Consider the following 27,615-nt stretch of genomic DNA (forward strand, 5'->3'; position numbering starts at 1 on the left):
ATTAAATATCAGTGTATTTCAATCCACATAACTTAAATATGACCACCCCCCAGCTCTTTGATATCATATACTAATATCAATGTGCACCTACCTTCATGATAGACTATCCCCCATTCTTAGATTCCATAATGTAATACCAAAATCAATACAATTTAATATCAATGAAATTATACATTGTGAGGAGGAAACAAGATGTCAGCAACACAGAGTACTGGCAGTGACTGGATTCCATTGTAATATTTTTTTGAAAAATTAATTTTGAAGTAGCAAATTTATCAGAGGGGGCACCCTATAGTATAGAGCTGGCCCTGAGAATAGAAGATGCCTTAGTCCAGGGTTCATGGTTTGTCTTTAATGTCTTGATATGAAATCTGGCACTATGTTTCATTCATTTAGGATAGATAGATAGATTGACAGATAGATAGATAGATAGATAGATAGATAGATAGATAGATAGATAGATAGATAGATAGATAGATAGATAGATAGAAATTACTGTATAATGGCACAAAAACATTCATCAATCTGGGAAATGGCAAATTCATTCTCACAATTTGCTTATATCAACAGACTACGGAGCAAAAACAATATTGTTTTTTACTAATGGAAAAAAAAAATTGCCAACTTTTAAACTTACTAAACTATGGAAAATATATGACTTTTAAAGCTTGTATGAAAGTGTACGGGCGGAGCCAACTTATCGCGATTCTATAACATTTATCACCATGTTTCCGGTGGTAAACCTAAACTGGAGTAACCCCAAGGTAGTATGCGAGTTTTCTATACTTCAGAGACTGCGCATCAGTTCCGATGTGCAGTCTGCAATGGGTCTAAACTATGGCAAACACTCAGATACTATGCTAAAAAACAGATGATGTAAAAAATAAGACTTGTTACTACAAATGCCAACTAACACATAATTATTTCTAGCCTATTCCGTGCTGTAATCATCACTATGTAATTAACTTCCGACGCGGGGCTTCTGGTACGCATCCGAGCACCAGTAAACACAACTGCAGAGATCTACCCCATCAGCACCACGCCACGCCTTGCGCCGAACGACGTGGCATTGTTGTGACGTCACCCAACGCGGCCATTTTGGAATCCCACGTTTGTAAGTGTATGCGTGTGTGTGCCGTCGTCGCGGCTGCGCCGTGTGTAGGAATAACTCGAAGAGAGTTTAGAAGCATTGAAGCAGTTCGCTGCCAGGTATTGAGCAACGGTAAGTTGGTGTTAGTTTGTTTTAAACTTTCCTTCGTGTTTATCATGGTGATTATAGTATCGTGTTTGATAATTTCTTTGCTTCAAAACAAATGGCACCATTACGTGCAGGTTCAGCTTTGCCCCTTTTTGAAGTGTAGGATTATTTTTCTTAGAACAACTTCTCTTGCAGCCTTATTTTTTTCCTGTTACCTTGTGGTAGCCAGTCTAAATAATGCATATTTTTCTTGATTTGTTACTTTTTTTGTAACAAAGAAAGCTAACATGATTGTACTATTCTATAAGTGATCTGCTTTAGGTTGTGTAACTGTAATAGGAGAAAAATACAGCACAACCGAGACGTGTGTCTTAAACTGAATATTGTCCGTGAATATTGTATTGTCGTCAGAAATTATCAATTTTTTTTTTTTTTTAAGTCCTATCTCTGAAAGTAGCCATATACAGGTAGGTGCCTCAGTAGTTCCCGTTTCATGCAGATTAATCACCGTTGAGGTAACTGCAAAGATTTATCTGGCTTAGTTTGTAAGTCACTCTTAAAATAGCGACATTGTTTCACTTGTAATTTTTTGTTTACTTTTTGATTTTTATGTGCACACATTCCTGTTGACAGAAAGGGGACGTGGCAATAGAGCTGGTCTTTCCTTTTTTCCTTCCTTCGGCTAAAAAGCTACCGGTTTGCATTGCGCATGCGTTTTGCGAGTGTGGCTTTGACACTTGAGTACGCAGATTTGTGAGTGACTTTTCCAGTGACGTGTGCCGAGGTCTGCTTCAGTCAAAACACGATGATTATAGTTATTTTACTTTTCTCACTGTGTTTTATAAATTGAAACGGTATTTTGCAGAAAGTCATTTACACGTCTAAACGTAACGTAGGTGTTTGGATGATTAAACGTAGATACTGATCTGTCCACAGTCTCGGTTTCAATAGTATTCGCCTCGTTCTTCTGTGCTCGTGTAATTTATCTTGGCATTTTTCTTTAATTTTGTTGATAAATTTATAAAGAGTCACTTTATATCAGTAATAATGGATAATAATAAACATTACGTGTTAGTAAATACGGTACAGCATGTGTTGTGTTTAGTGGCACTTAAAGTAGCCCCACCAGATACAGTATACGCAGTTCTCAGTCAATTAACTATATATTAAAATCATTATAACAGCCGTCAGCTGTGTTGTCTTTTATCAATTTGTCCAATTTTCCACCATCTGCTTAATTTAATATCTAGAAAAACAATTTTATTTAGTATATGACTTTGCCTTAGTGCTGGATGCAGTATTCCTGTTTCAGGCAGGGTTCTCCATACCAGTGGTTTTTTAACACACGTGATTTGGAGTTAAGTTTGGCTTGTTCTTAACTAGTTATCAAAGGTGTCTCGACTACAGCACAATCTCAGATTTCTGTGATGAGTGTGCCTTGGTCTTTATTGTAAGATTTCTGCTCCAGTGATCACAGTTACAACTTTTTTATTTATTTTTTTATGAAATCCTGTTGCGACATAAGACATGTTTATTTTTTACATAAACGTTTGTGAAGAGACTGATGGTCATTGAAATTTATTCATGTGCGTGCTAACTCATGATGAATTTAAATGCATCTTAGTTCAGTTTTTGGATATTGTATGAAAGTCATAAATATCTAAACCAATCTTTTAAATTTCATTGTTGTAATTTGTTGAAAATTCTGCTTGCTTTTTTTGTTAATTAATGGGAAAAATATCAGGAGGGTTCAAATCTTTGTTAAAATGTATTACTTTTGAATGAGTTGACAGCAAAGTTATTTCTGCAGTTAAGATAATTTTTAGGTGTTAATTAGTTTTCAACAGATTTGTCAAATCAATCAACATCTTTTATTAACCTAAAGTAATATAGCAGGAGTTGGTTGCTTTGTTGAAAGTCTGTACAGTATTCTTATACATGGCAGAAAGTAACAGTTTTTTGTTTTTTCTTGTATTGCTTTGTAAATAGTCTTACTATATTAAGCATTGTTTCTTTTGGTTCATTTTGAATGATAGGAAGATGATGGAAGAAAGTGGCATAGAGACGACTCCTCCTAGCACTCCTCCACCTCCTACAAGTGTTGCAGCATCCGTGAACTCTGTTCCTGTTCCTTTAGGTAGAGATAAATTGATTTTTTTTTTCATACTCTGTACTCCTTTGAATATTCTGAGCATGATAAAGCCAGCTTTCTTTTTATCATTATTAGTCTTCAGTTCCATTTGAGACCTTTCTAAGCATACCTAAACTTTTAAGTAGAATTTCTGTAGTTTTTCATTGGGCTTATCTCCATTGGTTGTACTCAGTGTGTGTGTTATGGGAGTTTTCCAAGGATTATCTTCATCGTATGTCCAAATCACCTTAGCTGTCGTCTGGGGGCAGCATCAGTTATATTTGGTTATTTGCCAAAGCTGAATGATATGTTTGAGAACAGTGGCTAGGATAGGCTGGTAGGATAAATGGCTTATCTGTGGAGTTGGGTTCTTACTCCGTACCACTTTTTGGTGCAACAAGACTGCCAGATCAGATGGCACTATTCATATATAATTTTGAATGTATTTGACAAGCGCCCTAATCAGTGGCAAAGCTGACATTAAATTTGTTAAACAATGGCTGTTTAACCTCACTGCTATTTTTCACATTGTGTTTATTAAAGACATATTAAAGCACTGCCATAATTTGCAGATATTTTGGCACATCCATTTCCACTGTCAGTCTTCTTTTAATTTTGCATTGTTAGTTTATCTTAATTAATAAAACTTAATCCATACACCGTCTCAGTGTAGCTTGGGAGAGTTTTTATCCTTGTTTCTACTCCACTCTGCTGGTTTTTGATCTGGAGCTGTACTCTGATTAGATTTTTAAACACTCCTCCTTTAGTATAAAAATGGCACTCTCCATCAGATGCTGTTCAGATTTACACTTAATTTTGAGATCCTTGATTGTTACATGCTAAAACATTCTTACTGTTGCAAATGGCAAATAACTGTTATGATTCCTATTTTCCTTTTATTATTGTAAAACTCTAAATTTCCACTGTGTAGGGCCTTTTCAGTGCCAGCATTGTACATTTAGCTACCACAGCCAACAAACTGTATCACACTATTAGTTTCCATCTTATGTGGCTGCTGGCTTGGTCCATAATGTCTACAAGAGTGAGGCACGAATAAAAATATTCAAACCACTTTTATTACATTTGTGTAGCATGTGCAAAACATCATTTACTTTTATCAAAGATTTTTTTAGGGTGCTGTAAACCAAAATTAAAATGAAGACTTAATACTTAACGGTTATTAGAGTGCAACGTTTAGTACATTCAGTTTGTGAGACATGAACAGATACAGTGCCTCAATTTATATAAAAGAGACATGGCAGTGACCATTTGTCTTTGGCCCCAAAGCTATTCAGCTGGGGTAAAACAAAATCATGACTTCATCTAGTGAGTTAAGCAATCATGAACAATTTTGTCTGGGCTTCATATGTGCATTACATGCAGTGGAAGGTGTGTCCAGTTCTCTGTCTCTCTCTGTGTGTGTGTGTGTGTATTTTTATTTATTTATATATATATATATATATATATATATATATACACACACACACACATATTATGTAATTTGACCTCCTCCAGCTGTACAGACAACATCAATGTAATAGTCAAATTCCCATACTCGATTGAGCATGTCGGGTGTCACTTTACTCACACCTCTTTCAATGTGATTTCAGAGATCATCCAGTGTTGTTGGGAGTGGTGGCACATAAACATAATTGTTAATGTACCCCCACAGAAAAAAAAAGTTGTATGGCGTGAGATCTGGTGATATTGGGGATAGAAGTGGAGTGCCAAATTGTGTGCTCCTTTGTGGCCAATTCATCGATGAGAGAGCTCATTTTTGAGAAACACTCATCTCCTCGCAGACTGAAGGGAGCCATCTTCTGGTGACAGTCAGAAACTCTGACCCACTCTTTCAGTTGGTATGTGATTGGTTCCTAAGCGCCTTATGGTTGTAAAAATATGGCAGTTTGAAACTGGATGAATCTTTTTGAATCACCCTGTATAATGTATATTTTTTTTTTTTACTAACGGGAAGTAATTAAAGATACTTGTAATGTAACAAATCTAAAATACACATAGATGTACAATACATTTGAATATTTACATATTTTTATTTGAATATTTAAACCTTATTTTTCAGGTAATTTGACAGCCATATCCAGTACAATATCCACATTACTGCTCCGCCAGTGCACTGATGAGTTAAGCTGGGATTACCAGGTTAAAGTACTTAAATTCCTTCACCTGGGGTAGCTCATAAGAGTTTTAGAACAAACAGGTGGTCCACTATTCTTTTTTATTTTTTTTTTAAAGTAGTTCTGTATCCCAGTTGTTCATACAACACTTTATCCAAGTCATTCTAGCAATACCTAACAAATTTAATTGTTTTAGCTATTTCTTGTGTACCCCTCAGTTTTGGAAATGTACCCTTTGCCAACAGATCATCCTTCTAATGCGTTCTTCTCTTAAGAGCTTGTGTACACAAGGTTTTGGAGTGCCGAAAACACTTTCTATCTCCTGACAATATTACCAGTTATAATTTTGTTTTACCTTTCTCAAATAGCCTCAGGTCCCTTTTGTCTATTGTGAGTCATTAAATGATTTTCCTGAAATATTTCTGTAGCTCTCTAAATGACTTCCTCTGTGACCTCGCCAAGCTTCTGCCAAACCTGCACTTTTAATTTGGTCATAACCTCAACTGCTGCTTCCTTGGATTGCCTGTACATCTCATTAAACTCCATATATCCCCTTTCCCATATTAACTGTATTTAATACATGCAGTCAAACCTATTTAGCTAGCCTATAGCACCCATGACAGTACTGAAGCAGCCCACAATATGAATACTCCACGGTTTGGCTTATTAATTGAAGATTGTCATTCTTCCAGTTGATGGTGGCAGTAGACTAGCACTGACTTGATTGCATTATGTGTTCAAGTTTTATGCTTGAATAAAATTGTTTGTTCACATGCTGAGTGTTTTCTGAGTTACCACTGATGTCTCACAGTCCCGCTTACTTTTGTACATATGAGCTTTTATTGGCCATTTGCAGAGAAAACTGAGCTCAGTGCGGATTTACTGCTAGATCCACATAGAAAACTTTTAAAAAGGTCAGCTCCTTTTTTTATTTTTTATTTTTGAGCACTAGAGGGCTTGACCCCAAACGCCAAGCCCTACATGCTTTTGTGAAGAGGGTGGTTGAACACATCCCAAGTAGATGCAGCCACTCCTCCGAAACCCCTCTTAAACGGTGATACAATGGTAAACAAATTCCTTTTTTTTTTAATTTTTTTTTTTAAAACTCCTCTTTGCTTGAACAACTACTGCCTTGCTGCTGCTGCCGTGCCACATGGTCTGCACTTCCCTTGCCTAGTGTGATCTTTACTCATTTTTTTGAGAGTTTCAAATTTTCCTACTTTCATTAATTAATCTGCTGTGCATGTGTATCACTGGACTTGCTTCCAAAGGCTGTAAGTATGACGTGACTTGCCCTTCTCGCGGGACATGAGAGTGTCTCACTGTCTCTCTTCAAAAGATCATGTTTCATTGTAGGAAAAAAGTCTCGTCCCACTTTTTTTTTTTATAATAGAGAGATTTGAGTTTTTTCTGAATATAGCTTTTGACATGAAACGATCACATGTTTTAACACATACTGCATATTGTGAAGTGAAAAACCCAACAGACACTTTCCCCTCATCTTCTATACTAATAAAAGGCAAAGCCCTCACTGACTCACTCACTCATCACTAATTCTCCAACTTCCCGTGTAGGTAGAAGGCTTGACATTTGGCAGGCTCATTCCTTACAGCTTACTTACAAAAGTTGGGCAGGTTTGATTTTGAAATTCTACGCGTAATAGTCATAACTGGAACCTATTTTTTCTCCATATACTGTAATAGACTGCAGCGCGATGGCCGTGGGAGGTGGAGTTGTATGTCGCGTCATCACGCCTCCCAAATAATCATGTGAACTGACTGTGAAGGCAGTACATAGAAAACAAGGAGGAGCTTCAAAGAGCGCCGAAGAAAACATGCATTATACAATTGAGAAGGCAGCGAAACAATAAGAAGCGAGCGAGTGATGCATACAAGCATATTCATAAGTGCAGCTACTGCAGAAACTAAGCACGGTGTAAACCGTAAGTTTAAATTAAGTTTATAGACAGGCTGCCGCTGGCGTTTGTCAGGCCCACTACTAATACGATATTTGCGGCATAGAAGTTTAATGAGAGGACGCAGGGTATAAATGAGAGTTTTGATCACATTGTAACTAAGTTAAATTTGCTGGTGAAGGACTGTGCTTATGCAAATTCTGAGAGACTGTGTTTGTGGGGGGGATTGACATCATCATCTCCCCTCCCATTCACCTCATTTCATTCACTTCATTTCGCTCTGAACTGAGCTCTGCAGCTAACGTGGTCTTGCGGAAGCAACTTTATGACGCTGCCACCAAATACTCACAGAAAAATCCACAAATTAATACACATGCTGTCTCTAGGGTTTCTCCACACTCTGAATCCTCCAGGCACTACTGAGCATAATCTAATTTTGAGGGTTGGGACACCACTAATATTACTGAAAACCTTACAGCCACCAAGACTTTGTAACGGCACGAGACTTCAGGTCACGTGTCTGCAAAAGAACCTAATTGAGGCAACTATTTTTACTGGCAGTTGCTCAGGGGAGAGAATTTGTATTCCTCACATCCCTGTTATACTCTCTCATCTCCCATTTCAATTCAAATGCCTCCAATTTCCAGTAAGGCTCTGCTTCGCGATGACAATAAGTCTCAGGGACAGACCCTAAAAAAGGTTACATTGACAATCATGTTACATTATTTTTAAAATGTTTCCTTTTCTTGGCACAAGCACAGCTGAGAAGCTTCGATGCATGCGCTCCATAACGCGTTAAAAAAAATTACGCATTTAATCACACTTTGCATTCCAAGCAAAGGGGAACTTTTGTCAATGCATGATTTTCTGGTACATCGATTACATTGATGCACACATCAGAGCTACAAAAATGGAAGAGTCTGAAGAAAGCACGTTGCTAGGACTGATCGGAGGCAAATTTCATTTCAAAATACTACCCGACGGAAGCCTTGATAAAAGCGTGGTTTTGTGCAAACTGTGCAAAAAGGAGTTTGCAGACCACCGAAGCACTTCAACCTTACGGTACCATCTAAATGCAAAACATGTTACAGCGAGCACAGAAACTGTGTATGCTGTTAGCACTAGCAGTGCGAGTTCGAGTACCAACAAAAGGTGTCGGCAGCCCAAACCTGATGAAATGACTGGCTTCAGTACCAAAATTAGTAAGTCAACATCAGTCAAACATACAAATTCTCTCGCAAAATGGATTGCTTTGGACTTTAGACCACTAACAGTGGTGGAAGATAGGGGGTTAGAAAATGTGCTACAATTAGCAACAGGTGATCCAACTTTCCAACTACCGTGCCGATAGTCTATTTCAAGTAAAATTCAACAGCTTTATGATACTGAAAAGCAAGCAAATTTAGATGCATTACAGAAATCGGACTTTGTGGCTCTTACTGGGGATCATTGGACTTCCGTGACCGTTACTAATTTTACTTACATCTAATTACAAAATGTTCAATGATCACACTGTTTTAGCCTAATGTACAAAATAATTTTGGCTAAGGTTACTCATAGTTTAAAGGTGAACATGGTCAAATTACCTTTTATGTTTCTGCCTTATTTTTTTAAAAAGAAAAACTGCACTTTATGTTGACATTTTTCTTATTATTTAAAGACAATACCATTCTGAACATTTTTCTTATTATTTAAAGACAATACCATTCTGAACATGTACTTAAAGTACTTAGAATACCACTTTATTTTTAAGTCTGCCCAATTTTAGCCAGGGGTGATATTTTTGTTTCTGTTTTGAATTGAAATGCAGTTTAAATGCTTTTTTTTTTCAGAAATTAAAAGAGCTTGAGTTTACAATATTCATGTCCATGTCTATTATTTGATTCTGTCGCCCACTAAAACCCTTTTACATTAAAAAAAACCTTTGCACTTTGAGGCAAATTTACTTGTGCGATTACATGCGATTAATCAAAATTAATTAATTACAAAGCCTCTAATTAATTAGATTATTTTTTTTTAATCGAGTCCCACCCCTTATATATACATACACACACACACACACATACACATATGTATGCATGTGTATATGTGTGTGTATGTATGTATGTATGTGTATATATATATATATATATATATATATATATATATATATATATATATATATATATATATATATATATTATATTACTAGCAGAATACCAGCCAGTAGGAGAAGTAGTGTGTTAAAGAAGGAAAGAGAAAGAAAAGGAAACATTTTGAAAATAACGTAACATGATTGTCAATGTAATTGTTTTGTCACTGTTATGAGTGTCGCTGTGATATAGATATAGATATAGATATATATATATATATATATATAGATATAGCAAAATACCCGCCAGCAGCGATGTCATGTGTTAAAGAAGTTATGAAAAGAAAAGGAAACATTTTAAAAATAATGTAACATGATTGTCAAAGTAATTGTTTTGTGTATTTGGCGGCAGCGTCACAAAGTTTTTAGTCTAGCTGCATCAGAAAATGTACCACAACGTCTGAGATGCCTCCTTTTTAGTGTTTTCTCACAGCTTGGATTGCTGCTGTCATATATGTATGTATGTATGTATGTATGTATGTATGTATGTATGTATGTATGTATGTATGTATGTATGTATGTATGTATGTATGTATGTATGTATGTATGTATGTATGTATGTATGTATATATATATATGTATATATATATATGTATATATATATGTATATATATATATATATATATATATATGTATATATATATGTATATGTATGTGTGTGTGTGTGTGTGTATATATATATATATATATATATACACATATATATATATATATATATATATATATATATATATATATATATATATATATATATATATATATATATATATATATATATATATATATATACACATACATACATATATATACATATACATACATATATATATACACATACATATACTTGTGTGTATGTTTGTATGTGTCTATATGTGTGTGTATAGCTTTGGTCACTGAGTGCAAGGGAAAAATAATAAAATATAGTCTATAAGTTATTAAACAGTAAAACATTAACGTTTTAAGAAGTACAGGTACATTGAGCACTACTGGAGTGGTTTCAGGTAAACTACATTTTAAAGACTGTGTAACACAACAGGTAAGTAACTAACAGCAGCTAAAATGTATATGGATCATCTCTCGGTAGTAGATCCCTTTTGAAAGGCGCTACACGACGGCTGTGGTATAGAAATTACATTTTCTATGTGAACGCTCAAATTTGTGCCTCTGGTAATGTGCCTTACCGCATTTAAAGAAAATTAGTTTTGTGTCCTCTGCAGTGTTAAGAGAGAAAGGCTTTGGTTTGGGATAAAAGGAAAAAGGTGTAAAGAAAGGAAAGTTGCCTTTTTTTTATATAGTATAGAGAGATGTGTTCGCTGACGCTATGATCGCCTTGTGTAGACTGGTGAGACTCCCCGCCATTAATCGGCTGTGATGGCACTGTCAGTCCTCCACTCGTGTGCGTGTTTTCATAATCCGAGGTGAGGACCTCATAATCGTATACGTGCAAAAGAAAGTGTGAATCGCCTTAATATTATTTTTCCGTGGTGTAGAAAAGGGGTCCCGTGTTTGCACTTGTCTGGGCTATAGCGCAGGGGGAGGATGAAAAAAATTAAAAGTGCTCACTTTGACTTAAGGCAGAAGCGCAGTCAGCGTCTCAAAGGCCGGCACAGCTATGCACGCGCTGGCTGCTCGACTTTTGCTGGGCAGGAGACCACAGTTTTGCAGACACGCTCATGATATCAAAAGTCTCAGCTTTTGGAGGTCATTCATATATTATATATATAGCAAAATCCCGCCTCGCAGCGGAGAAGTAGTGTGTTAAAGAAGTAATGAAAAAGAAAAGGAAACATTTTAATAATAACGTAACATGATTGACATTGTCATGAGTGTTGCTGTCATATATATGCCTGCCTAAATAAGTCACCCTCGCTTTGCTCTTACTTTATTTACCGCTCATTTAATCATGGCTATTGGCGGAAAAATTATAAAATGGAAGGAGGATGGCTTTACCAAAACAATTATTGATGGCGAATCGATTATTCATAAAGCTTGAATTGGTGATGTTTTTCTGTGTTAACCTCATATTTTTCAGACTTCTTCTCAAACTAAGGTGGTGCGAGGGTAAAATGAATCGGGATGCGCTGATCAATGTAATCGGTGTACAGTACCAGGAAATCATGCATTGACAAAAGCTCCCTTTGCTTGTAATGCAAAGTGTGATTAAATGCATTATTTTTAACGTTATGGAGCACATGCATCAAGCTTCTCAGCTGTGCTTGTGCTAAGAAAAGGAAAGATTTTAAAAATAGCGTAACACGATTGTCAATGTGACCTTTTGTAAGTAGTGCCTGGAGGATTCAGTGTGGAGAAACTCTATAGAGACAGCGTGTGTATTAACTTGTGGATTTTTCTGTGAGTATTTGGTGGCAGTCTGACAGTTGCTTGAAGACGGCATTAGCATTGAGCTCAGCTCAGACCGAAATTAGATGAATGGGAGGGAGATGATGACGTGACTCCCCACCGCCTTAACTGTCAATCCCCACAAACACAGTCTCGAATTTGCATAAGCACACCCCTTCACCTACAATTTTAACTTAGTTATAAAGTGATCAAAACTCGCTTATATCCTCGTCCTCTCATTAAACTTGTATCCCGCATTACCTGTGGGCATGTGAAACGCCAGCGTAGCCTGTCTATGAACTTAATTTAAAGTTTAGGTTTACACCTTGCTTTCTTTCCGAGGCAGCAACACTCATGAATATGGTAGTATATGTCACTCGCTCGCTTCTTATTGTTTTTCGCTGCGTTCTCAATTATATAATGCATGTTTTCTTAAGCGCTTTTTGCAGGTCTTCCTGGTTTTCTACGCACTGCGTTGACAATCAGTTCACGTGATTACGTGGGAGGCGTGATGATGTCACACGAAACTCCGCCTTCCAGCTCAACTCCATTACAGTTAATGGAGAAAAATACCTTCCAGTTATGACCATTAGGCGTAGAATTTGAAATGAAACCTGCCCAACTTTTGTAAGTAAGCTGTAAGGAATGAGCCTGCCAAATTTCAGCCTTCTACCTACACGGGAAGTTGGAGAATTAGTGATGAGTGAGTGAGTGAGTGAGTGAGTGAGTGAGGGCTTTGCCTTTTATTAATATATATATATATATAAATATTTATATATGCAAGCAACACTCATAACAGTGACAAAACAATTACATTGTCAATCATGTTACGTTATTATTAAAATGTTTCCTTTTTTTTTTCATTACTTCTTTAACACACTACTTCTCCGCTGCGAAGCGTGGGTATTTTGCTAGTCTATAATATACTGTATATCCATGTAATTACTGAGCAAGCTGTATCCTTTTCAGAGATGCTGGAAGTGCTTGGGACAAATTAGAATTTATACTATGTAAAAGTAAATTGAAATGACTTTTAGTTCGATGATTACATTTTCTAAGATGTTATTGTTTCATATAGTTGATAAAGACAGTATGTCATGCACTTTTCAATGAGATTCACCCTTCTTGAATATACTGTCCCCATTTGCAGTTTTTTTTTTTTTTTCTCACCATTGGTCTCCTTCCTACACATTCTGCAAAAATAACTGTGGCATGCTCAAGCTTTTACTTTCTTCAACTCCATATACCTGCCTAAACCATATCAGTTTTCTGCCAACTTCGCCCCCTTCTTCCTTTCACTCAGTAAAACTTTGCATAGCCATCTACTTATTCTCATTTTGATATTTTCCAGCTTTGCTATATTATACTTTACTCTCTTATATAATTTAGGTAATCACACAGCTTAAACATACTCCATTCTTCTGTTCTAGGAAATTACTTAATACTATTACTAGTAAGGCTATTCGTAAATATTTCAGTCCTGCTACCACTGAGTCTGCAGACCTACTGGTCATTAAGATGTCACAAAATTAAAAGAACATGGCTACTTTTGTGAAACAGCTCTAATACTTGCATTTAAGTTTAAACTGTATACATGATTGACCAGAATCTTCCTTTATATACCATGGTTTAAAATATTGATTTCGTATACTCATAGGAGTAAATCAAACTATTATAATGACCTCCTTCTTTATATTGTATACAACATTTATTTATTTGTTTTTTTGACAGTCATGGCCATAAAGAAAAGTCAACATACAATTTAGAAAAAAATCTACAGCTACAAAGTGATTATGTCAGTATTGCTAACTAAATGTCACTAGCTTTACTTAGCCTAGAATTTCTTAATCACTTTAAACACAAATATAGAATCAATTGTAATTACTTAATACATTCCAGTTTACTGAGGAATCGGTGAATAGTTTAACTACATTTGGCCTTCCAGAAGATAGGAACATTTACATAGCTAAATTAAGAAGGTAGTTGTTTTATCTATATTTTTTGTGATACCTGTAATTAGAAGAACATTACAAATTAAAATGTCATATGGCCTGCTTGTAGAAATAAACAATCCACTCTTTTGTATACAGGAGTGCACTGACACCTATATCTGAGGTATTTACAGCACAATCTAACTTTGCCTCAAAAGAAAACATGCGTATTCTAGAATCCTTCCAGAATGAACAATTCATATAAGTGAAGTTTTTTTTGCTAGCATTTTGTTTTATGTTATTGTTCTTTACAAACACTCTATTGCCAAAACTAAGGAAAGATTATTGTTGTTCTACTGTAATTGAAATATTTTGTCATATGGAAAATAAACCATTAAACATTTCTTCTAAAAGAAAAGTTTGAGCAAATGTTTGTGGAATTATTTTTAAGGACAAGAAAACAATACTATTTGTAAACTTTTTATGTCCAATAATCTCAGTATATTGTATATTTTTGTTCTCTCTTTCAGTTATGTCCAGTCCAATTTCCAGTCCTTTGTCTCTTCCGAACACATCAGCCATCTCTTCCTTTCCACAGCAAGGGTTTTCTACCCCACTGGCTCCTACTTCTACTTCAGTCCCTCCCATAAGGTCTTCTGCCCCTCCTCCTTTCAGCAGTCCTGTAGGCTCTGCAATATCTTCCCCCCTTCCACCTACCCCGCTTAATATTCCAGTTGCAAATGTCCCATTTAGTAATTCAGTTGCTGGATATCCTGCTCCTTCTGCCCCAATGCCAGGCCCTGTGATTTCTGCTCCTCCCAACAGTCCCCCCACATCTGGTTTCCTGATGAATGCCCAATATGACATTACACGTGGACATGCAGGAAGATCTCCTCAGACGCCTTTGATTCCAAGTTTTTCTTCTCCACAGCCAGTAGCAGGTAATGTTTTATTTATTCACTTAAACGGTAATGATTGGTTGACCTTTTTTTTATTATTATTTATTTATTTTTTTTTATTGTAAGACTAACTTCAGAATAGAAGTCTCTTTATGAAGAACCTTTCTGTTGTAAACTGTTCCTGATAATAAATGCAATTAAAAAAAGAAAATCTAAAAACTAAATGAAATAGATTTATTTTATTAAGAAGGTTATGCTATTAGGAGGAAGCAACATTCATTTTCATTATGTAGTTTAATGTTTCAGCTCATTGTTCTTTTTCTAAGCATTATGAAATGGGATCCTTATGATATATTTAAATCAAATATCAATCAAAGTCAATTGTTTTATTCATATATTTTTTTTCTTTTCTGTTGTGATCAATACATAGAAAGGTTGAGATGTCCCCAGCCTAGCTTTAAGCCAGGAAGGATAAAAGTATACAAAAAAGAGGATATTTATAAGTCAAGTCAAATTCAATAAGGTATGAACTGTGGCACTAATTAAAGTACAACCGGAAAAAATTGATTAATACTGTAGTCCCTTAGAACCCATCTTTAAGGGTCTTCAGCTGCTCTCTGTGAATGGGGTGGTTTGTCCCATTACCAATCATAATGCTACCAGAGAAGCAACCCCTCCTTGTCTCCATTTATTTCATCTTTCATGTTGACTATTGGAACAAGATTCTCTTACATCCCAACTCCACTCTGTAAATGTATTGGGAAGGTGGTGACAGATTCCCTTTTGGAGTCATTTTTAATATATCCCTATTATTACTTATGTGACAGGATGAATCTATAAGAGCATTAATGCCTAGAACTCCCTTTAGTGACTCCAGTATCCCTAAACACATGTGCTATCCATTGTTCTTAAAGGACCACATATCATGGTGTGCGTTCACCGTAGCCATTCCATATAAGACACAGCATTACCCAATGTCTCACTATCCTAGGCTGTGTGAGCTCTAGTTACTGGTGGGTGTTGTCTTTTCCAATGAATTCTTCCTGTTTTTGCACTGTATAAACAGTGAGGGTGAAGAATTTTGCATTGCGGAATTGCCTGCCCCTCGTTAGAGTGTCAATTGTCATAGCTATTAATTCTCCATATTATTGATGTCCATGTCTCAAGCTTGACCAAGAATGGGTAAAACACTGCCCTCTTGCAGCACTTGTTCTTGCCTTCTTTTTACCTGTTTACCTTTATACCAACCTCTCCGCATTCTTTTAATATGTTTTAATGTGTTGTGTTCTCGTGTATGTTTTAAAGTGGATAGTAATCCTTTGACAAAAGAGGGGAGTTTTTTTTTTTTTAAATGAATTTTTTTTTCTTACATTTGCTAATAATACAGAATGAATTCTTCTCTTTGAATGTGTTTAGCTGCACACTGTTCTTTTTTTAAATTCTGGTTCAGCTAAACATTAAGCTGTATGCATTAGTGATATTTTTCACAAAATCCTGATATTTTTGCATGGATTTCCATACTTGAGAATCCAGCTAACATTTATGAATGCAGTTACAAAAGAAAAAAGAAAAAAAAAACAATGAGACTTGTGTTCCCTTGTGCAGAAAACTCATTTCTTCCTTGGATTTTATAGTTTCCCTTGCTGCATTGATTTGGAAAGATGTTTGTCTGAAACGACATACTGTAGAAATTAAGTTTGCTTCTTAAATACATAACCATGAACTTATCAGTTAGCCTCCGCATTCTAAGTTTGTCATACTTAAAATCTTTATTTAAATTATTTTTGCAGCTAGCTCCCCTCCTATTAGCAGCATTTACAGAAGCCAGAGATAACCAATCTCTTCCTCAAACCTTTCGACAAGCACTAATCACAGTTTTACTAAAAAAAAATAAGGACCTATTACAATGTGCATCTTACAGACCAATTTCACTTCTGAATAACAACGTTAAAATACTCTCTAAAATCATAGCTAGATGGATGGAGAAAGTGCACCCCTCGGTAATATCACAAGACCAAACTGGATTTATTAGGGGCTGACACTTATCTTCAAATCTTCGACGCCTGTTTAATGTAATATACTCACCAACTAAATCAAACACCCCAGAAATATTATTATCATTGGATGCAGAAAAGCATTCACATGATTGAATGGAAATACCTTTTTACTACATTGGAGAAGTTTGGGTTTGGCCCGAACATTTGTGCATGGATTAAATTACTGTACACTAACCCAGAAGCTTCAGTTTGCATCAACAACATTTGCTCAGACTACTTTAAACTAGAATGTGGCACAGACAAGGATGCCCTTGTCACCGCTGCTGTTTGCTATTGTCATTGAACCACTGGCAATACATTGTCGAAATACTGATCAGATAAAGGGGATTAGCAGAGAAGGACTGGAACAGAAAATCTCATTATATGCAGATGATATGGTACTGTATATATCGGACCCAGAAAATTCTGTGCCTGCAGTCTTAGCAGCACTCACAGAATTTCAAAAGATCTCTGGTCTCAGAATTAATCTGAATAAAAGTGTACTCTTTCCAGTGAATTCTCAAGCATATAATATTAGATTAGATACCCTACCTTTTATCATTGCAGAACAGTTTAAATACCTCGGGTAAACATCACAAGTAAACATAAAGCTCTTTATCAACAAAATTTCGCCGTCTGCATGGAAAAAATTAAACAAGACTTGCATAGATGGTCAACCCTTCATCTCACACTAGCTGGAAGAATTAACACTGTTAAGATGAATATTCTTCCTAAGCTCCTTTTTATTTCAAAACATCCAATATACATTAATAAATCATTCTTTAGCAATTAGATTCAACAATAACCTCATTTATTTGGAATTCAAAACATCCACGCATCAAAAGAGCGACCCTACAAAGACAAAAGGCAGAAGGCGGCATGGCTCTACCTAACTTCCAGTTTTATTACTGGGCAGCAAATATACAGGCGATAAGAACCTGGACACAAATAGAAGAACATACACAGGCTTGGACCACAATAGAAGTAAAATCCTGCAGTACTTCTTTGTATTCCTTGCTCTGTGCTCCAATAAACACACGCTATCGGCAATATACAAATAACCCAATTGTGCTCCACTCACTTAGAATCTGGAACCAATGTAGAAAGCATTTTAAGACGGAGAAGCTTCTATCTGTGGCACCTCTGCAAGAGAACCACCTCTTTCAACCTTCACAAACATATGCAGTTTTAATATCTGGAAAAATTTGGAATTAACTTGCTTAGAGATCTTTATATAGACAACGTCTTTGCATCCTATGAACAATTACATTCCAAATTTAACATTCCAGCTGCACATTTCTTTCACTATCTTCAAATCAGGAACTTTGTTAAACAGAACCTTCCAGATTTTCCTCATCATGCTGGAAAAAATATTGCTCAATCTTAAGGACTTAGACTCCATCTCTACAATATATAAAATCATTTTACAATCCCTCCCTTTCAAAGATCCAAGAGGACACTGGGAAAAAGATCTCTCAATTAATATATCAGAAAAGGAGTGGAAAGTAGCAATGCAGAGAATTCACTCGAGCTCCATATGCAAAGCATACAATTATACAACTCAAAATTATATATCGAGCACATCTGTCTCACTAAAACTCTCAAAATGTTTCCAGGGCATGATCCAACCTGCGACGTTGCAACCAAGTCCAGCCTCACTGGGTCACATGTTCTGGGCCTGCACCAAATTAACATTATTCTGGACAAAAATTTTTAATTACCTCTCAGACAGCCTTGGACTCACAATCCCTCCTAACCCATTAACAGCTGTGTTTGGGGTTCTTCCAGAGGGGCTTAAAATGGAGAAAGACAAACAAATTGTGATTGCATTCACTACACTTTCGGCACGCAGACTTATTCTGATAAACTGGAAGAACCCAAACTCTCCTCTTTTAAGTCAGTGGGAAACTGATGTGTTATATTATTTGAAATTGGAAAAATCAAATACTCAGTTAGAGGATCCGTACAGACTTTTTTCAAAGCATGGCAGGATCTAATCAGTAATATTTTAAAATAAGTTCATGAAGCACAGAGAATTTATTAATTTAGATATGTTTACAAGCCTTAAATTTTACGCTTGCTTTCTCTCTCTCAGGGTGGGGATCGATCTGTTCTTAACTTAATTTTTCTTTTTGTAAAAACTTGATTGCTTTGTATGGATTTTAATAAAATTAATTAAAAAAAAAATATATATATATATTTTTGCAGTGTGATTCAGAATGAATGATTGAAATTTGGTGAATGGACAGGTATTTAGTTTAGTATTTAGTTGTTTATAATTGTAGGTTGAGAGCAAAGTTTATAGAAGCTTTCCTCTGGATGTCCCATGAAGCAGTTGGCTAATTTATCTAGCAGCCTTTTTAGTTTGAATGTTATACTTGAGCAGCCTGCAATTCTAATGTCTGTCCTTGAAGCTGTCTTTCAGTGATGTGGCCATGATGCTAATGATGTACTGTATGTACATCCATTGAAGCAGATGATGGTATGGTAAGGATGTTGGGTACTGTATCATTGGCTGATGCAGCATTAACTTTGAACACTGTCCTCTCAGATGACACCAGCTTGTACTTGTGGGAGTAAGGAATGAGATCATCATGGTGCACCACCACTACCTGGTGCATTAATCTTAACACAGCGCACTACTTCAGAAAGACGGCCTATGAGTATATAACCATACCTGTTCAATAAGCTGCAATAGGTTACTCTCACAGTGATTGTCATATGCCCTATTCTAGCAATATTGGGTAATGCAAATGATATAGAGGACAGATTCATAATGACACTGAGAAAGAATCTCATTTTTTGTACCTCCTCACCTTAATAAAATGAGTACATTGTAATTTTTTTTTGTCTCTTTTCTACTAAGAGAAGACAAGTGGATTGCCAAAAATACTTTTATCTCGGTCCTCCTTAGAGTGGTAATAGACCCCCAATGTCTGAGATATAAAATCTACAAGTGTATTGTTTATTTCAAAGTCAGTTCTATAGATCACGCCTGATATAACCAATCTGAAAGGGAGGCCATTTTAACATCATAGCTGTAAAGAGCTTAGTGAGACTTATCTTCAAGCCATTATGAATGTTCTAATTTTGGCTGGAGAGTGCACATCTAAAGATGAAACCCACAGTTTTACAGAGTAAAAAAGAGGAACAAAAGAAATGCAGACAAGCAAGTGACAAACTTGCTACTATGTGATTTTCTGGGTTGAATGTTTTGAGTGTTCAGAAAACATTTATAGTCCTGATCTACTTGTTATTTTGGACAAATTATAGTTCCTTTCTCTCGTCTGGGTGTCTCTCTATCACTTTAGGGAATACAAGATAATACTAGAATAAAAATGGGCAGCTTGTTATTCCCTAGTATAGTTTAAACCTGAAATAACCTGAAAACCTGGGGAGTCCATTAAAAGACTGAGAGGTGCACCTCATACAGTATGTGATACTAAATACTGCATGTGTGATTGCTGAATGCAAGATGAACCTGACAGGACTAATAAGTACTGTTGTTTTTAATAAAAAAAAAAAACGAGGCTGTATAGAACCTCCTTTTAGGAAGGTATACCCTTTCGTAAGTTTGCCTTTTCAAAAGAGCACCATTGATGTTACTGCCTTTAGTAAGATTTAAGGATTTTGTGGGACATGTTAATGAAGCAGTCCTTGACCAGCTGCTTATTACCAAGTGAAACCGCATTCTGTGAGAAGAGGACAGCTGCAGTAAATGTAGATACTAGGCCTGTCCAAGACAAAGACCACCTAATATATAAGCATCATATGTGTAATGCACATACTTCTGAAAAGAAGATGCAGGTTGTATACATCATGTGGTCACTTGTTCAATTGTTGATTTTTGTTGAAATGGTAGTTATTTGTTACTCACCAAGCATTTTTTATTAATTTGTCGTGAATAATGTTCAAATCAGAACAGTTTAGATTAATATCAGATTGAGCCCTCTCTTAAATTTTATAATCCTTATTAGTAGGCAAAAAGTTCTTTCCACTTCTTAAAAGTATCTTTAAACATACCAATAGAAAAAAAAAAAATCAAATATATGATCATAGCTCTGTCACTTAACGCTATTTTACAATTGTTTTTTTAAAATTTGAAAAGAGTAAACAAACCTACACACATTGCTTTTCAAGTCTTTGGTTATTTGTATATTTCATGTATAGCATGCTATTTATTTTTGGAAGGTTCAACACATTCTTACTTGCCTATATTTAGTTCAAATACTGTGTAGATTCATTCTTTGCAGATGAAGTACCTGAAATACCTTTGCTTTTTTATCTGTCTCCACAGCCATGATGTCAAATCCTATGGTTCAACAACCAACTACATCAGCTGGTGTTGGAGTTGGATCAGCTATCACTTTTCCAGATGCTGTGGAAGATCCTGGAGTTTCAATGCACAATGAAACCAATGCAGGAGGGATTTGGGGCTTTATAAAGGTGTGTTTTGTTTTTCACATCTTGCAGTTCTGAAATGCATACATCTGTATTTGAAGGAGTTAATTAACAGATGTTTCAATTGAATAAAAATTTGATATACACTGAAATATAGGGAAATAGGACAGTAATTACAGAAACTAACAGGTGGCTTCATGACAACTAATCTCTTGATGCCACAGTCGTTGCAGGAATAAGTAATTATATTTGAAGTTACAGATGTAATGTACTTCAGCTGTATTAAATACATTCTTGACTTCACACAGAAACTTGCAATAAGCATTTCTCAGAAAGACTGAAAATGTGTCAAAAAGAACTGGTAATAAAAGAATACACATAACAGTATTTTGCAAAGGTATCAAAACGGGTTTACCATAGTGGTTCTTTATTCTGCAACTGTCAGTAGCATTTGATGAGAAGCTTTTTGTTTGATATATATAAGATACAATATTTCTTTATTTTGTTATTCTTTTATTTATTTATTTATTTATTTATTATTTATTTCTTTTTTACCCTTTGGCTGTGAGTTAGCAGCAACCCAGTTAACTTAATTATAGTATGCAATTTTCTGTGCAGTAGTTACAGTTACTTAAATATCCTTTCCCTGATTATGATGATGGGCAGAATTCTGAATTGTTAAAAAGTCATTTTCATTTAAGTTTTGAATCTGGTTGTTAGTTTTACTTAATGTTTAAAAATGCAGTCAATGAAAAAGAAAATGGCAATCAGTTTTACAAATCATACTTCGTAAGAAAAACTGGAGACAAAGAGGGACAGAGAGAACATGATTTTTTAGAATAGTGAAGACTAGGAACAAGGCTGGAAAGGATTTTATTCTGATAAAGTAGATGAGCAAAGTGTGATCTTTAATGAGCACGATAAGATCAAGAATAGATAGAAGAGATACTTTTGAAAAGCTCCTGATTGAAGAAAATAGAAGAGTAGTATTTGGGGATGGAGTACCAGGTGAAAGAGTAGTACCAAGATTAAGGAAGAAGTAAGTAAAGGAGGCACTGAAAAGAGTGAAATGCCATCAAGAAGTGTGAAGGAGTATATGAGGAGTTAGTTGTGTTTTGGGATCTAATACAAAAGATCTATGAACAGGAGACAATACCGGTGAAGGAGAATTGGAGGAAACGTGTGATTACGGTATACCCATTTATAAGGGGAAGGGTGATATTCAGAATTGTGGCAAATATAGAGGGATAAAGCTGATGTCACACACAATAAAAATGTGGGAAAGGGTTGTAGAGAGAAGGCTTAAGGAAGAGATCACCATAGGTGAGGTTCAGTTTTGTTTTATGCCAGAGAGAGGAACAGCTGATAGAGAAGCATTGAGAAAAACAGAAAAGATTGCGTATGGTTTTCATTGATTCATTAATGTTTTGTCTGATTCTCAAACCTCAAAGCATTAGAAATCATGAACTGTGAAAAGATTGGTTGAAATTGCACTTGATAGACAACTTCAAATGTTGATAATTGGACAAATGAGTTTTTGATTGTCATACAGTAACAACAATTTCATTCGTTGAAGTTCTGAATTAGCACAATATGATTCACTGAAGTCGAATTTGACAGTTATCCCGCCTCTAGATCCAACCATAATGTGTCCAGTGTACAGCAATACCTTTCTCGAGTTCTTAGTTAGTGCTCCACTGAGCGTCCGTGTGGGTAGTTGTGTTGTGTGCAGACAACTGGAAGAAAAGTGAGAAATGGCATCAGTTTACACTGAAAATTAACAGTCTTGGAAAAAGTTGGTACGGGAAAGAAGAAAAATTGCATGGCGCAAACTTTTTGAATCGCGCCTTCGTTTATCTAACGTTTCATTTTCATTCTGTATTCCTAAATACCCAAATTTCTATTTCAAATAATATATATCTAACATCTTGTTTTCATTCTGTGTTCATACTTGTAACTTTTTTCTATATAAATACATCTAATGTCTCATTTTCAAAGAAAATATATTGTGCAATTTAAGACCATTTGAACAGGCATTATCAAGCTTGGGTCACAGAGTTGCATGAGAGACAGGAAGATGAATCTAGGATTTCGAAGAAAATACAGGTTCTTTATTACTGTAAAGACAAGGCAGGTACAGCCTCAAGACTTCATTCAGAATAGGAGCTGTTAGGAGCCACAGCATGGGCTTTCTCCATACTTAATATTGGAGTCACAATTTAGACTTTGAATTTTCAACAGATTTTTATGGTTTTATGTGCATGACTGAACATTATTTGCACAATAATGTTTATATGCCTGTGTGCCATAAGCAAGATATCTGGACAGTAAGAACTTTTAAGTGTCTACATTCCATTGATGAACTGTATGGTCTCATTTAGAAGAGAACTTTTCAGCAAGTGATTTGATGGACAGATTCAATAGTATATAAAGAATAAAGGTTTAAAATGAGTATTTCAGTAGAGGCACAAGTGGAAGCCGTTAGAGGAAGTTATTGTGAAAAAATCGAAAAACCTTTTTCACACAAGAAGCTTTCCAGTACTATAAATAAGATGCAGTATTTGAAACCTGTGACCTAGCTGGGTAGATTATTATTGGACTACCAAAATGTAATACTGTTTTTGGAATCTTTAGTAGAACAGGGTGATGAATTATTAGCTGCTCAACAGCCCATTATTTATTTTTTTCTTTTAAAAATCACAGTCTTTCAAAAAAACATTAAAATGTCCACTAGATGGTGCACTAAGTGAAATGTTTTAAAATCTCCTGTTATGTTAATCAGCAGAAAAGTAATAGAAACTTGGGCCTCACCCTTGTGCTCGATATGTGTAATTTATTTTATATTCTTATATTGTTGGTAATTTCTTTTTAATTTCTTTTTTTAAGAAGTGGCAATGCTGTGTTTAGCATGGTCTCCCCCCATTTTATTTTTGGTTGGGGTTCTGGTGAATAATGCTACTAAAGTCATTTTTAATCTGAATTATATGTAGGTTCTTTTTGTTAAGTAAGGGACACATTTTTTAAGTGTGCACACAATGAAATCATTTTCATGGGATCAACTGAGTTACAACCACCACCTCAGTTACTAGGCTTAAATAATTATGTTTAGAAGTGTTTAATAATGAAAAACAATAGAAAGAAGCAAAATTCATTGCTGGGTTGTACTCCTGTATAACCCATTTCACATTAGCATATCAGCTCCACAACAGCAACGTTTATTATTATAGTACATTTTTATACACTGGATGTAGGTCAAAATGCTTTACAAGATGTCAAAGACATTGTTACAAGCAAACAAAAACCAAACAATTTCATAAGAATAATAAGTAAATAACATACAAGAAATAAATAATACACAGAAATGTTAATAGAGAAGTATAGTCCTTACACGCAGAACTGTTTTTAAATCTCTAACGACAAGTCCAATGATAAGGTCAAATGGCCAGGGAGGATAAAAAGAAAAATAAATATGTAGGGGTTCCAAGGCCAAAAGACAGCCTAGCTCCCACTGGAAATTATACATAATGTAAATATTCTTAAGTATTGTTAAGTAATTCTTATTTATTTCATTTTTAATGCTTTGTCTTAGAGGAGTAGACACAGTGGATCTCGTAAAAAGTCTGCTTTCATTCAGATTTTACAGGCGGCTTATTCCAGATATTTGGTGCATAACAGTAAGAAGGCTGTCTCACCACTACTTTTATGATTGACTCTTGAAAAAATAAGTAAACCTCTTCTTAAAGATATAAGGTTGGTATATGGGGGAGCGGGCACCCCAAAACATATGAAGGAGCAAGATTATTTAGGACTTTATATACCATTTTAAAGTCTGTTCTAAAGGACACAGGTACTTAATGTAACAGCCCTGAAACTGGTGAGATGTGCTCAGATTTTCCTTTTCTATTTAAAATTCTTGCTGCTTTATTGTAAACTAACTGCAAGTGATTTACAGTGGTGTGAAAAACTATTTGCCCCCTTCCTCATTTCTTATTCTTTTGCATGTTTGTCACACAAAATGTTTCTGATCATCCAACACATTTAACCATTAGTCAAATATAACACAAGTAAACACAAAATGCAGTTTTTTAAATGATGGTTTTTATTATTTAGGGAGAAAGAAAATCCAAACCTACATGGCCCTGTGTGAAAAAGTAATTGCCCCCTTGTTAAAAATAACCTAACTGTGGTGTATCACATCTGAGTTCAATTTCCGTAGCCACCCCCAGGCCTGATTACTGCCACACCTGTTTCAATCAAGAAATCACTTAAATAGGAGCTGCCTGACACAGAGAAGTAGACCAAAAGCACCTCAAAAGCTAGACATCATGCCAAGATCCAAAGAAATTCAGGAACAAATGAGAACAGAGATCTATCAGTCTGTTAAAGGTTATAAAGCCATTTTTAAAGCTTTGGGACTCCAGCGAACCACAGTGAGAGCCATTATCCACAAATGGCAAAAACATGGAACAGTGGTGAACCTGCCCAGGAGTGGCCGGCCGACCAAAATTACCCCAAGAGCGCAGAGACGACTCATCCGAGAGGTCACAAAAGACCCCAGGACAACATCTAAAGAACTGCAGGCCTCACTTGCCTCAATTAAGGTCAGTGTTCACGACTCCACCATAAGAAAGAGACTGGGCAAAAACGGCCTGCATGGCAGATTTCTAAGACGCAAACCACTGTTAAGCAAAAAGAACATTAGGGCTCGTCTCAATTTTGCTAAGAAACATCTCAATGATTGCCAAGACTTTTGGGGAAAATACATTGTGGACTGAAAGTTGAACTTTTTGGAAGGCAAATGTCCCGTTACATCTGGCATAAAAGGAACACAGCATTTTTAGAAAAAGAACATCATGCCAACAGTAAAATATGGTGGACCTGGAAGGCTTGCTGTGATAGATGGAACCATGAATTCTACTGTCTACCAAAAAATCCTGAAGGAAAATGTCCGGCCATCTGTTCGTCAACTCAAGCTGAAGCGATCTTGGGTGCTGCAACAGGACAATGACCCAAAACACACCAGCAAATCCACCTCTGAATGGCTGAAGAAAAACAAAATGAAGACTTTGGAGTGGCCTAGTCAAAGTCCTGACCTGAATCCAATTGAGATGCTATGGCATGACCTTAAAAAGGCGGTTCGTGCTAGAAAACCCTCAAATAAAGCTGAATTACAACAATTCTGCAAAGATGAGTGGGCCAAAATTCCTCCAGAGCGCTGTAAAAGACTCATTGCAAGTTATTGCAAACGCTTGATTGCAGTTATTGCTGTTAAGGGTGGCCCAACCAGTTATTAGGTTCAGGGGGCAATTACTTTTTCACACAGGGCCATGTAGGTTTGGATTTTTTCTCCTAAATAATAAAACCATCATTTAAAAACTGCATTTTGTGTTTACTTGTGTTATATTTGACTAATGGCTAAATGTGTTTGATGATCAGAAACATTTTGTGTGACAAACATGCAAAAGAATAGGAGTACATTACAGTAATCTAGTCGACCAAAGCAAATGCATGAATTAATTTCTCAGCAGCTTGCAATGTTGTAAGTGGTCTAACGTTTGCAATAGTTACACATAAATTCTTTGCTTCAGCATTTATTTTAATGCTAAGGGATCACATTTATTTCTAAAATTCTAATTATTTCCATGTTTACTAACAACAAAGATTTCCGTTTTTTCCTCATTTAGCTAGAAATTATGACTCATCCTTTGAAAAATGCAAGTAAGACATTGGATCAGAGATCATAGAGCCCATAACTAACTTAAGGCATTGTCAAAGAGAATTATTCATTGAGAAAGGCGATTTACAAGACTACTGTGGTCTACAGTATCAAATGTCACACTCTGGTCTAGAAGAACAACAACAGAAATGTGGCCTCTGTTTGCTTTAACCCACAAGTCATTTGCTACTTTAACCAGTGAAGTTTCATTACTGTGATTTGTTCTAGAACCTGATTGAAACTTATCAGCAATAGAATGTTTGCAGACAGTTAATGATCACTCTTTCAAAATATGGCCAGTAATTGTTTAATTGACTGGAAATAAAACTATTTTTTGTATGCAGGAATTATTTACTTGAATGGATTTACATACTATGTGATCTGCTGTGTGCATACCACCTATATGTGTTAAATCACTTTGGAATGTTGGCCAAGTACAGGTCTAATTTTATTCTTCGCTGACCTGGGTAGACAGCGTAGTCTTGGTTGAAGTGCTAGTTTGAAAGTAGTGCATGGAGGCAATTGCATTGTACTAGTAGAGTCTAAAGCTGTGTTTAGAGAAAGTTTAATAATAGGCCCAGCAACTTTCAGTCTTCAAGCACCACAACTAAACACTATACTGGTAACACTTTTTTTTTTTTTTTTTGAAAGGAATGCATGTTCTATCTGTTGGAAATGTAGTCAATTTTCGGTAAAATAGACTGTCTTAGGAGCTTTAAATGTTGACTAGGAGTGGACTAATACCATATTATGGTGTCTGTACTGTCATTGACAGTATAGGC

At 35.7% G+C, this 27,615-nt stretch overlaps 1 protein-coding gene across 2 annotated transcripts in view; it reads left to right on the forward strand.

Moving 5' to 3' along the window:
- Positions 1–1,102: 1,102 nt before the first annotated feature.
- prrc1 (proline-rich coiled-coil 1) overlaps positions 1,103–27,615 on the forward strand; it is a 43,642-nt gene continuing 17,129 nt past the window's right edge. The window contains exons 1-4 of one of the 2 annotated variants that reach the window (XM_039759037.1): positions 1,103–1,222; positions 3,235–3,335; positions 14,312–14,722; positions 21,014–21,162. In XM_039759037.1, the coding sequence (XP_039614971.1) occupies positions 3,239–3,335; positions 14,312–14,722; positions 21,014–21,162 (657 nt within the window). In that variant the 5' untranslated portion in view covers positions 1,103–1,222; positions 3,235–3,238. Of the gene's footprint in view, positions 1,223–1,963; positions 1,983–3,234; positions 3,336–14,311; positions 14,723–21,013; positions 21,163–27,615 lie in introns of those variants that run through there. The other variant, XM_039759039.1, reaches the window with a different exon arrangement.

Source organism: Polypterus senegalus, chromosome 7 (assembly GCF_016835505.1).
Source record: "Polypterus senegalus isolate Bchr_013 chromosome 7, ASM1683550v1, whole genome shotgun sequence".
Lineage (NCBI taxonomy): Eukaryota > Metazoa > Chordata > Cladistia > Polypteriformes > Polypteridae > Polypterus > Polypterus senegalus.